This window comes from Bombina bombina, chromosome 5 (genome assembly GCF_027579735.1).
Source record: "Bombina bombina isolate aBomBom1 chromosome 5, aBomBom1.pri, whole genome shotgun sequence".
Classification (NCBI taxonomy): domain Eukaryota; kingdom Metazoa; phylum Chordata; class Amphibia; order Anura; family Bombinatoridae; genus Bombina; species Bombina bombina.
Window position 1 is genome coordinate 989323747 of NC_069503.1, and position 14144 is coordinate 989337890.

The 14144-nt window shown below is 36.9% G+C and overlaps 1 protein-coding gene across 1 annotated transcript in view; it reads left to right on the forward strand.

Moving 5' to 3' along the window:
* LOC128661686 (neural-cadherin-like) overlaps window positions 1-14144 on the forward strand; it is a 488078-nt gene that overhangs the window by 410454 nt on the left and 63480 nt on the right. The window contains 4 exon segments of the mRNA XM_053715912.1: window positions 1734-1857; window positions 5156-5336; window positions 9844-10010; window positions 13479-13743. Coding sequence (XP_053571887.1) covers window positions 1734-1857; window positions 5156-5336; window positions 9844-10010; window positions 13479-13743 — 737 coding nt within the window.

Genomic DNA, 14144 nt, shown 5'->3' on the forward strand with positions numbered 1-14144 from the left:
ATGTATCAATGCAGTTTTTTTTCATTTGACCAATAACATCAGTTCATGATGCATTTAACACTTTCATATTAGTTTGTGTTAATTGTTTATTAAGACTTGAAAAACATCTAGACACATAATTGTACTAATGAATGAATATTCAGATGATCATCTGTTATTTCTGGACATGTGTCACTGTTCAAAAGTGTGAAATGAATTAATATTTAAATTTTTTAGTCACACTAACTATCATGTGAAGTGGGAATGTGTGATAAACATGCAACAGTGACCAAAGACATTTAGATTGTTTAATCAGATAATTTATGCAAAAACTGGTATTTTGTTCGGGTAGAAATACCATATCTGAGGGGTCAAATGTCTGTCTCAAAAGATTTTCACAATTCAAAATTGTGGGGGAAAAACATGTAAAATCATGGCTTTTTGATAAATATAAATGGCCTATTCTAACAGATTGCAAAGAATTATGACACCCCTCATTTGAAAGGTATCACATAATTGTTTGCAATATATTAAATTAAAAGATTCACTCTTTAGAGGTATGCAATAAATTGAGTGTTAAAAATGTGAATATATTTATTTTATTTTTATTTTTTTGAGAATACGTAACTTGAGGGATGATTCAGCAGATTATACAACAGAAGTTTAAGATCACATATTGGCCAAGAGACACATCTGGCCTAAAACTGGATCAAGAGGCACCAGCAATGCACAGGAAATGTCATGAAGTCATGTGGACCCAGCCAATTTCATGTTTTTTATATTACATTACTAATACATAATGTGCATCAGTATGTAAAGTTACTAGAAAATGTAAGAATCTACCTATTTTATAAAACATAACTCATCTTGTTGCTGAGCAGTGTTTCTTTGATTTAGCCACTTGTATTATGGAGATTATGAGATAAAAACAAACAAAGAAAACAAAAAACTTCATAGGATTTACTATAGCTTAAAGGGATATTAAACCAATTTTATTCTTTCATGATTCAGATAGAGCATGCAATTTTAAGCAACTTTCTAATTTACTTTTGTTATCAATTTTTCTTCCTTCTCTTGGTATCTTTATTTGAAAAAGCAATAATTTAAGCTTAGGAGCTGGCCCATCTTTGGTTCAGTACCCTGGTTAGCGCTTGCTGATTGGTGGCTACATTGACTACATCAATCAGAAAGCGCTCCTACCTGTTTTCCAAATAAAGATACCAAGAAAATGAAGATAATTTGATAATAGGAGTAAATTAGAAAGTTGCTTAAAATTACAGGCTCAATCTGAATCATGAAAGAAAACATTTTGGTTTAATATCCCTTTAAGAATGACTTTTCCTGGGTTGTGTATGTAGATCTTTAATGAAGATATTTGGAGGTCCTTTTAACTGTAATTGGAAATGACTATTTTCATAAAAACATTTTTCATATCACTTTTTTTTCTCTTTTATAATTTATTATTTCTTTTTTTATGACCGCCACAATTGCAATTAATGGAAAAGATTATAAAATATTTAATATATAATATTATATAAAGATAACCAATGGCTTAGTTTTTATCCATCGGTCCTTAGAACCTTTGTCTTTTTTTCCCCTCGTTTATATATGTTTTTCTTTTCTTATCTGGGATAAAGATAAAATAAAGACCAACTCCTTCCGTTGCTACACTACTTAAATGTCTGCACTTGACATTTATACACAACATTTTTTTGTCAATACCCCCACCATTTTTCTTTTTTGTTTTTTTGCAGGTTTCTTGATGCCTACCAGCCTCTACAGCTAGGTGGTGTGCGAAACCGACTTTCAAACCTTCATCCTTCACTGGCTTTTAAAGGATTTATTGGTTGCATTATGAATTTACGGGTTGATAGTATGGTAATGTTATCAAACCTCATAATGAAAATGTAATTAAAATATAGCAAACTTAATTAATTATTTATGTTGTCAAAGATTTCCTGGCCTATTTAGATAAATAATACACAGCATAACCATATCTTTAACCCCTTTGGGTCGATAGTCTTAAAATGGCATGCTCTAACGAATTAGAACATGTAATTTTTTTTACTACTATTGCCCTTTAACCTTTAAAACTAAAAATCATAAAAAATTATACCAATGCATGTAACTAAATGCATTTGTGTGTATGTGTATAAGGTCATCTTCATGTCTGCTCCTACCATCTAATGGCTCCATGTTTGAGCCAGTGTTCCAATATTTTTACAAGACTGACCTATTAACAGCTCTCTGTCATTTAAATGCTCCTTCTGTGTAGACATAATGACCAAAATACCCATTTGCATGTAATACCTGTTTTATATAGGCACAAACGTTATCCCCATAACAGAATCCTTTGATTCCCAAAAGCCACCCATTGCCACAGTAATTCTTACTGCACCAACTTCCAACACATTAGCCCTTACTGCGCCCTTGCTCTCCTGTGTTGACTACCCCCTCTGCTTAAGCCATCTAAGACCCAGATATCCTCCAAGGATCTTATCTCGAAACATGATCTCCTACCACCAAATGTACTTACACCAACCCCCCAATACATTAACCCCCATAACTCCCATAACTTTTCACGCTTACAAAATACTCCCCATATCACCCCTGCCCAATGCAAACCTCAACCCCTTAGGGACGTATTATATGACTTCCGATACCTAATAACTCCCCTTCTTTGAAAAGAAAAGCTCACAAAATGCATAACACCTACCCAAACAAAAAAAATATTCCCACAAAATACAAGTTTGTGTCCTATCTACCAGTTCCAGTAATGTCTATCTCAATCCTGGTGTTATTCCACCTTTGAGCTATTATGATAAAAAAAGGGCTTATCAATAGATGAAAATACTTACAGTTGCAGATATCTTGTCAGTGTGCCTCTAATTACATTATTATTATTATACTTTATTTATGAAGCGCCATCATATTCCGCAGCGCTGTCCATGGATACAGTTCATTTAAATAAAACAATAATATAAATCTTCTAAGACTAAGAGACAGGACAGAATTTACAAACACATACAGGAGGAATCGAGGGCCCTATTCCCGTGGGAACTTACAGTCTAGAAGGGTAGGAGGTTGAGTAACAGGAGGTGAGGACTGCAAGATTGAGAAAGATGTTAATGCAGAGTTAGATGAGGGAAATGTTGTTAGGTAAGATAAATATTATTGAGTTAAGTGGTAGGCTTCTCTGAACAGAAAAGTCTTCAGAGAGCATTTAAAGGAAGAAAGATTAGGGCAAAGCCTGACAGCACGAGGGAGAGTGTTCCAGAGGGTAGGTGCTGCACGACAGAAGTCTTGCAGTCTAGCATGAGATAGTCGCAGATGCAAGGAGCAGGTCAGTGTTGGATCTTAGTGGGCGGGCTGGAGTATACTTGTTGATTAGAGAGGATAGGTAGAGGGGAGCGGTGTTGGTATGCAAGGGGGGAGAATTTTGAATTTTATTCTGCTGTGTATGGGGAGCCAATGAAGGGATTCGCAGAGAGGGAAAGGTGGATCAGCCTGGCAGAGGTATTTAGGATGGATTCAAAGGGTAAGAGGCGGGAAAGAGGAAGTCCAGTAAGTAGGTTATTGCAGTAGTCAAGTTAGGAAATAACAAGGGAGTGGATTATTTGCTTAGTGGTGTTAGCGCACAGAAAAGGCTGAATCTTGGAAATGTTGCGTACATGGTTGTGGCAGGATGTAGAAAGCGATTGGATATGGGGGGCGAAGGATAGATTTGAGTCAAGTGTAATTCTGAGGCAGCGGACTTGGGGCGATGGGGAAATGGTGATGCTGTCAACAGGGATTAGAAGTCACAAGTTGGCATAGAGCTTGAGGGGGGGAATAAGAAAGAGTTCAGTCTTGGACATGCTAATCTTTAGGTGGTGAGAGGCCATCCAGGAAGAAATACCAGATAGGCAGTCGCTGACATGAGAAAGAACAGAGGGAGAGAGAGCAGGGGTGGAGAGGTAGATCTGGGTGTCATCAGCATAGAGGTGATATTTGATGCCATAAGTGTTGATAAGTTTACCCAGTGAAGAAGTAAAAATGGAGAAGAGTAGACGACCGGCAAATGATACAGAAAAGACCTGTGAGAAAGATAAGAGTGAATCCAGGAAAGAGCAGTGTCACAGAGGCCAAAAGAGCTAAGGGTCTGTAGGAGGAGGGGGTGGTCAACTGTGTCGAAGGCAGCTGAGAGGTCAAGTAAGATGAGTATGGAGTAGTGGCCAATATTTTTTAGCAGAGAGAAGATCGATAGTAACCTTGGTAAGGGCAGTCTCATTTGAGTGTTTGGGGTGGAATCCGGATTGCAGGGAGTCAAGCAAGGAGTTGGCGGACAGGAAGTGGGTTAGGTGATTGTAAACTAGTTTTTCAAGGAGTTTTGATGTTAGTGAAAGCAGTGATATGGGGTGGTAGCTTTCAGGAGAATTAGGGTCAAGGGAGGGTTTTTTGAGTATGGGAGTGACTTTTGCGTGTTTGAAAGAAGATGGGAATGAGCCGGTAGAAATAGATAGGTTGAAGATGTGGGTAAGAGCAGGAGTGAGGGTGGAAGATAGGGAGGGTATTAGATGGGAAGGGATAGGGTCGATCGGGCAGGTAGTGAGGCGTGAGGAAGATATTAAGGAGGAAACTTCATTCTCAGTGGCTGGATGGAAGATGCAGAGGGTGGCAGAGGGAGCATAAAGTGCAGTTCATACTGATAGAGCTATCAATAGACTGCAGCTCTTTACTATGCAATATATTTTCATACCTCCAAATGTTTATAGCTAGGTATTAGGGACTCAGGAGGTTGAGGGGGCCGTTACTGTTTTGTGGGCAGCCCCATGCAAGGAAGGGGACGTGTCAATGGTGGATAGTGGGGTGGGATCATTGGCTTATCTGGTAGGTCAGTGGACATTTCTGTGTGGTTCGTGGGCATGTCAGTGACAGACTAAGGGAAATTATGCAAATCAGGACATATGGTTGTCTCAGAGGGACAGTGTGACAGTGAGTTCAGCATTAGGGACTGTCCCTCTCAAATAGGGACAGTTGGGAACTTTAGTCATCTCTGGCAACCAAGTAGATAAACCTTGTAAATTTAGATTTCTATGACTCATGCTTTTTTGTACACTGTTAATTTTGTTTTTGTTTTATGTGTGTACTATGATAATCATATTATGTGTAACTTAATAATGTATTTCTTTGATAGGTATATGATTTGGCAAAACCTGCAGAGTCTCTAAACACTGCTGCAGGCTGCACTGCAACAGATGGACTTTGTAGTAGAAATGGATTGCCCCCCTGTGGTGGACATGGATTTTGCAAGATTGATCAGAGCTCTGTTAGCTGTGACTGTTACCCGGGCTATAATGGGGAAAACTGTGAAACAGGTACAGTTATTAATTGGAGGTAAAATAATACCAACATATGTGTTATAGGATGTGCTTGTCATACAGATAGGGTAAGCACATCACCTTCCCTTTAAGCTTGGTTCACTAACTCTTAACATGGTTAGAAACATACACCTAGATTTAGAGTTTTGCGTTAGAAGGGGTGCGTTAGCTACGCGTGTCTTTTTCCCCCCGCACCTTTTAAATAACGCTGGTATTTAGAGTTCACTGAAGGGCTGTGTTAGGCTCCAAAAAGGGAGCGTAGAGCATAATTTACCGCCACTGCAACTCTAAATACCAGCGTTGCTTACGGACGCGGCCAGCTTCAAAAACGTGCTCGTGCACGATATCCCCCATAGGAAACAATGGGGCAGTTTGAGCTGAAAAAAAACCTAACACCTGCAAAAAAGCAGCGTTCAGCTCCTAACGCAGCCCCATTGTTTCCTATGGGGAAACACTTCCTAAGTCTGCACCTAACACCCTAACATGAACCCCGAGTCTAAAAACCCCTAACCTTACACTTATTAACCCCTAATCTGCCGTCCCCACTATCGCTGACCCCTGCATATTATTATTAACCCCTAATCTGCCGCTCCGTACACCGCCGCAACCTACATTATAGCTATATACCCCTAATCTGCTGCCCCTAACATCGCCGACCCCTATATTATATTTATTAACCCCTAATCTGCCCCCCCAACGTCGCCGCTACCTAACTACACTTATTAACCCCTAATCTGCCGACCGGACCTCACCGCCACTATAATAAATGTATTAACCCCTAAACCGCCTCACTCCCGACTCAAAAACCCTATAATAAATAGTATTAACCCCTAATCTGCCCTCCCTAACATCGCTGACACCTAACTTCAAGTATTAACCCCTAATCTGCCGACCGGACCTCGCCGCTACTCTAATAAATGTATTAACCCCTAAAGCTAAGTCTAACCCTAACACTAACGCCCCCCTAAGTTAAATTTAATTTAAATCTAACGAAATAAAATAAATCTTATTAAATAAATTAATCCTATTTAAAGCTAAATACTTACCTGTAAAATAAACCCTAATATAGCTACAATATAACAAATAATTATATTTTAGCTATTTTAGGATTTATATTTATTTTACGGGCAACTTTGTATTTATTTTAACTAGGTACAATAGCTATTAAATAGTTAATAACTATTTAATAGCTACCTAGTTAAAATAAGTACAAAATTACCTGTAAAATAAATCCTAACCTAAGTTACAATTAAACCTAACACTACACTATCAATAAATTAATTAACTAAACTATCTACAATTAAATCAACTAAACTAAATTACAAACAAAAAACCCCCACTAAATTACAAAAAATAAAAAAAGATTACAAGAATTTTAAACTAATTACACCTACTCTAAGCCCCCTAAAAAAAATAACAAAGCCCCCCAAAATAAAAAAATGCCCTACCCTATTCTAAAATAAAAAGTTAACAGCTCTTTTACCTCACCAGCCCTTAAAAGGGCCTTTTGCGGGGCATGCCCCAAAGAAAACAGCTCTTTTGCATTAAAAAAAACACATACAATACTCCCCCCCAACATTACAACCCACCACCCACATACCCCTAATCTAACCCAAACACCCCTTAAAAAACCTAACACTAAGCCCCTGAAGATCTCCCTACCTTATCTTCACCACGCCGGGTATCACCAATCCGTCCAGAAGATGGTCCGAAGTCTTCATCCTATCCGGCAAGAAGAGGTCCAGAAGAGGGTCCGAAGTCTTCATCCTATCCGGCAAGAAGAGGTCCAGAAGAGTGTCCAAAGTCTTCATCCTATCCGGCAAGAAGAGGACATCCGGACCGGTAGACATGTTCATCCAGGCAGCATCTTCTATCTTCATCCATCCGGCGCGGAGCGGGACCATCTTGAAGCAGCCGACGCAGATCCATCCTCTTCTTCCGGCGACTCCCGACGAATGAAGGTTCCTTTAAGTGACGTCATCCAAGATGGCATCCCTCGAATTCCGATTGGCTGATAGGATTCTATCAGCCAATCGGAATTAAGGTAGGAAAATCTGATTGGCTGATTGAATCAGCCAATCAGATTCAAGTTCAATCCGATTGGCTGATCCGATTTGCTTCAAGATGGTCCCGCTCCGTGCCGGATGGATGAAGATAGAAGACGCCGCCTGGATGAACATGTCTACCGGTCCGGATGTCCTCTTCTTGCCGGATAGGATGAAGACTTCGGACCCTCTTCTGGACTTCTTCTTGCCGGATAGGATGAAGACTTCAGACCCTCTTCTGGACGGATTGGTGATACCCGGTGTGGTGAAGATAAGGTAGGGAGATCTTCAGGGGCTTAGTGTTAGGTTTTTTAAGGGGTGTTTGGGTTAGATTAGGGGTATGTGGGTGGTGGGTTGTAATGTTGGGGGGGTATTGTATGTTTTTTTTTAAATGCAAAAGAGCTGTTTTCTTTGGGGCATGCCCCGCAAAAGGCCCTTTTAAGGGCTGGTAAGGTAAAAGAGCTGTTAACTTTTTATTTTGGAATAGGGTAGGGCATTTTTTTATTTTGGGGGGCTTTGTTATTTTTTTAGGGGGCTTAGAGTAGGTGTAATTAGTTTAAAATTCTTGTAATCTTTTTTTATTTTTTGTAATTTAGTGTTTGTTTTTTTTGAGAATTTAGTTTAGTTGATTTAATTGTAGATAATAGTAGGTAGTTTAGTTAATTAATTTATTGATAGTGTAGTGTTAGCTTTAATTGTAACTTAGGTTAGGATTTATTTTACAGGTAATTTTGTAATTATTTTAACTAGGTAGATATTAAATAGTAAATAACTATTTAATAGCTATTGTACCTAGTTAAAATAAATACAAAGTTGCCTGTAAAATAAATATAAATTCTAAAATAGCTAAAATATAATTATTCGTTATATTGTAGCTATATTAGGGTTTATTTTACAGGTAAGTATTTAGCTTTAAATAGGATTAATTTATTTAATAAGATTTATTTTATTTTGTTAGATTTAAATTATATTTAACTTAGGGGGGTGTTAGTGTTAGGGTTAGACTTAGCTTTAGGGGTGAATACATTTATTAGAGTAGCGGCGAGGTCCGGACGGCAGATTAGGGGTTAATAAGTGTAGGTAAGGTAGCGGCGATGTTGGGGGGGTCAGATTAGGGGTTAATAAATATTATGTAGGTGTCGGCGATGTTAGGGGCAGCAGATTAGGGGTCTATAGGGATAATGTAGGTTGCGGCAGTGTGCGGTCGGCAGATTAGGGGTTAAAACATTTTAATAGAGTGGCGGCGATGTGGGGGGACCTCGGTTTAGGGGTACATAGGTAGTTTATGGGTGTTAGTGTACTTTAGAGCACAGTAGTTAAGAGCTTTATGAACCGGCGTTAGCCCATAAAGCTCTTAACTCCTGACTTTTTTCTGCGGCTGGAGTTTTGTCATTAGCGTTCTAACGCTCACTTCAGCCAAGACTCTAAATACCAGCGTTAGAAAGATCCCATTGAAAAGATAGGATACGCAATTGACGTAAGGGGATCTGCGGTATGGAAAAGTCGCGGCTGGAAAGTCAGCGTTAGACCCTTTCCTGACTGACTCTAAATACTAGCGGGCGGTCAAAACCAGCGTTAGGAGCCCTTAACGCTGGTTTGGACGGCTAATGCAGAACTCTAAATCTAGGCGATAGAAACATACAATTTGACCATAGATAAGAACCAAAAAGTTAATGAAGGGGTTAATACTGCACCACCCTGGTGTCCATTGGATTTTTGCTCTTTTTTCTTATTAATGTTAAAATTAACTTATATCTTCTTTGAAGACATATTTTTTTTTAGGCAAAAGAGGAAACAGTAATGTTGAGATCATTAAAGGGGCATAAAACACTATGGGCCAGATTAAGAGTGGAACACTAACTAATACTCCCGCTTGAAAGTTAATTGGGCTAGAAGTAAACTTTTTGCGTGCGTCGCGTTGCGCTTGTATTGTGAGTTGCAAGTAAAAAGTTATCGCTTTCACGCTAACCCGAAGAGTGTAAAAAGCTGAACTTACAATACTGGGTGATAACATATTCCCCCATAGAAGTCATGGGAGCAAAAACACCCTACTCGCTAGCACAAGACAAAAATCTTATAGTCCAGATGGTGTTCTCTTTATTGGTAGCCATTTTAATGGTGATCAACTAGGGGAAAATGATAAACACTAACAATGTAAACTTTGCCAATCTGTGTGACAAAAGGTGGTATTCTCTGTTATATATGTGGAATGACTTATAATTAGTATGACACAAGTATAAATTGACTTTTGGTAAAACATCATTATAATGTTCAGAGACATTTTATTTTTCTGTTATTGATGTAGTCTAATTAATTTCCATGTTCCCTAAAGTAACAGCTTCCCTGTTGTTATCTGACTTTTAACTGCAGAACACTTCCTGGGATGGGGTACAAAATCTCATCTTGTTTTGCATATGGTCTAAAGGACATTTATTTAACCTGTTATACTTTTCATTTAGCTTTACAGGAATATACATTTGAAAAGGACAGTTGGATTATTTACAGGGTCAACTCATCACTTAACCTGCATAGCACATATATACAGTTTTTGGCCCGTACACGTGTAACATATGGTACATTACTCAATATGGCATCCAAAGATAGAGCTTCTTTTCTGAGACTAGAGGTGAGTCATTTATATTGTGCCATTTTTTCCTGTATTATGTAGGATGTTTATCCTGGAACTCTTCCTAGTCCTGACTTGTTTGATGCCTGTATAATCCTGCTTGTCTGTGTATGACCTTAACTGATTAACTGTCTTAGATTTTGGTGGCTTTGTTTGTTCTTGCACAGATCTATGTAGTTTGGCTTCCTGGCCATTGCTTCTATTTGACAACATTTCTGAAATCTTTTTAATATTTCAGTATTCCTGGAACACTTTCTGACGGTATTTAGTAGAGTACCCAAAACCTGCTTCCCTATAGCACCATAAACCATTTAACAGTACTCAGTAGAGCACTACTACCGCAATTCTGCAATGTATTTCAAGTACCTCCATATCTAATGTTGTTTTACATGACTAAGTTGTAGTCCAAGTCTTAAGCTATATACAGAGTAATAGGTTGGTTCATATGGTATCTTGTAGTAAGAAGTGAATACAGCGCCAACAAGAGGCCAAGGGATAAATATACTCACAGAGAGATAAAAGAAGATTATTTAATGAACCATGTTAAAAAGCATCAGTAATAAAAGACTATATATAAAAAATGTAAAAAGCACATATAAATAAAATTACAAATACAGGAATATCTTACAGAAGCGGCTCAAAGGGCCAAAGCTGATAATTACAATAAAAACAGAGGTAATTACAGGTGATCAGTGTGAGTGGTACACCAGAATAAGAGTGTATACTGATAAAACAGAATTAGCCTAAGTGCAACTGTAGCAAGTGCATCAAGCAAAAAACTAATAAACAATAATACAAACAATAGTGTTCAAAATTAGTGTTACAAAAATAGTGTTCCAAAAAATAGAAAAATGCACTGCAGTGCAAAAAAAGGGGGGTAGCAAAATAATTGTATAGATACAATCAAGTAGTGAGTGAGTGCAAATGGATATAAAAATGCTAGCTACTTAATCCAGTGAGGTTAAGATATAATTAAATAAAATACACAATATGCAATAACATAAAAAATATAATACACAATATGCAATAACATAAAAAATAAAAAATAAAATATAAAATATAATCCAAAAAAGTGTTCAAAAAGTTGATCAACAAATGTTAGTGAAGAACAAAAATAAGTCAATCAAAACTAAAAAATGGAAAAAAAGGGTGATGAAAAGCAAGGTGAAAGTGAGGAAATTGATTCCTTCCAATGTTAGTTACTTTAACAGATCCAAATTCCTGAGTGTGGTTGCTGAAGTAGCTGATTGGATCCTAGCACCTGTCAGCTGCTCCTATGGTATCCTAAAAAGTGTCCCTGTAAAAAAAAAAGAAATTCACAACATAGTGTATCCAATATGAGAATGAAGTAAAGATTAAAGTAATGCTTACCAATATGTCAACGCGTTTCTGCCCTCAAAAAAGGGCCTTTCTCAGTCTTGAGAAAGGCCCTTTTTTGAGGGCAGAAACGCGTTGACATATTGGTAAGCATTACTTTAATCTTTACTTCATTCTCATATTGGATACACTATGTTGTGAATTTCTTTTTTTTACAGGGACACTTTTTAGGATACCATAGGAGCAGCTGACAGGTGCTAGGATCCAATCAGCTACTTCAGCAACCACACTCAGGAATTTGGATCTGTTAAAGTAACTAACATTGGAAGGAATCAATTTCCTCACTTTCACCTTGCTTTTCATCACCCTTTTTTTCCATTTTTTAGTTTTGATTGACTTATTTTTGTTCTTCACTAACATTTGTTGATCAACTTTTTGAACACTTTTTTGGATTATATTTTATATTTTATTTTTTATTTTTTATGTTATTGCATATTGTTTATTATATTTTTTATGTTATTGCATATTGTGTATTTTATTTAATTATATCTTAACCTCACTGGATTAAGTAGCTAGCATTTTTATATCCATTTGCACTCACTCACTACTTGATTGTATCTATACAATTATTTTGCTACCCCCCTTTTTTTGCACTGCAGTGCATTTTTCTATTTTTTGGAACACTATTTTTGTAACACTAATTTTGAACACTATTGTTTGTATTATTGTTTATTAGTTTTTTGCTTGATGCACTTGCTACAGTTGCACTTAGGCTAATTCTGTTTTATCAGTATACACTCTTATTCTGGTGTACCACTCACACTGATCACCTGTAATTACCTCTGTTTTTATTGTAATTATCAGCTTTGGCCCTTTGAGCCGCTTCTGTAAGATATTCCTGTATTTGTAATTTTATTTATATGTGCTTTTTACATTTTTTATATATAGTCTTTTATTACTGATGCTTTTTAACATGGTTCATTAAATAATCTTCTTTTATCTCTCTGTGAGTATATTTATCCCTTGGCCTCTTGTTGGCGCTGTATTCACTTCTTACTACTTGTGCATATTTTTTGGAGGTTGGTTAGGATCTCTGTTTGGATACAGCTTGGGGATTACCTTAGCGCTTGTACACACACCCTTTTTCATATGGTATCTTGCCCAGTATTGTAAACATCATGATAAATTGAACTGTAGGATTGGGTTCCATAAACATTTTATACCATTATTTACATTATAATGATGTAATTTGTTAATGTGATTGGCTTTAGTAATCTATTTACATTTATATTTATCAGTCTCTATTAATTGATTTGCTATGGAAGCTGATTTAATTAATTGGATAATTAATTGGACACTTACAATAATTAGGTGTGTTTAGCCTCCAAAAGATTATTTAAGTGAGCTTCCAGAATGTGATTATTTTAACTCCTGATGAAATCACCTCACTGGTGGATACCGCAACTTGGCTTACTAGTCCTGCACCTATTTTATATTGCACAAAACAAACTGTGGCACCACAGGAACTGTGTGCCTTGTTTAAGTCAATCATCAAAATACATCTGTTCAAGTTAATAATGTAGCATTTTTGTGCCACCTTATATTTTTAATTTTGTTAACAAAGTTATAAATTTTTGTATAAGATTTGTGAAGGTTTGCCATATATATGAGGACCTTACTTTAGGACCACAGGGTTAGGAAGGTACACATAAACCTACTTGCAGAGTTTTGCTCTGCAGCAGTGCCTATCAAATTACCTTAAATTTATTTAGCAATGTAGCCCAATGCTTGGTAAAAGATTGTTAAACTGAACCAGCTTTGCACATTTTTTTTATCAAGTCTGTTGGTTTTCAGTCTTGCACCATTTCAGTACAGCATTTTCCCTGTTGGTGTTGGAACACAAATATTATTTTGCAATTATTTTATTTAAATCTAATAGATATACCATTAATCAACATATAGTGCAAAAAGTGTTTTGATCACTAAAGAGAGAATATTTTTGCTGACTTAAAATTACTTTTAGGGTTTCTTAACAGCAAGGAATTTTGTATTCATATAATTTACTGCCTGAAAAAAACAATGTAGCCTTTTAACATTAAATTGCATTGTATGCAATACCTATATACTGACACTTTTTCCTGTCTAACTCAGGTTGTCAATGGACACTTTGCAGTACGTTTCAATTTTGGAGAAAGGGAACACCTTATTGTGCTAGCAACATTAAGGATAGACCATGGCCAGTGGGTAGTTCTGAGCATGGAGCGTTATGACAACACCTTCACGTTACGTATTCAGAAGGGCGGTGGGGATCATGAGATAACATCTGTTGCTGGGAAAAATAAGCTGTTTGAAGTGGATTCCTCGTCTGTTATACTAGGAAATAGCTCACCACAACAAGCAGAGAGTGATTTTCAGGGTGAGTTTTACCATTGTGGTCTTCATTTTGGATGGTCAGATTTGTGTCTGTATTATTCATGTATTTTCCTAATACAGCGTCAGGTTACACTGGTGACTAAACAGATCATCACATTATGGAGTATATAGTGACATATGATAACTAAATAACTGCACACACATCACTTTATTGCACTGAAGCAAACATAAAAACAGCACAATCTTGTCACATTTTCAGTTGGCTTTTTATAGTAGATACAAATGTTTAATAAATAGTTTACCAGATTTAAAAACACAAGGACCTAGGTTAAATTGGTGAGATTTTATACTACGTTTGTGTAATTTGTAAATGCAATGTATCTACATCTCCCAATATTGTGTGCTTTCATTTTGGAAGATGGCTGCTCATTGCAGATTCTGGAC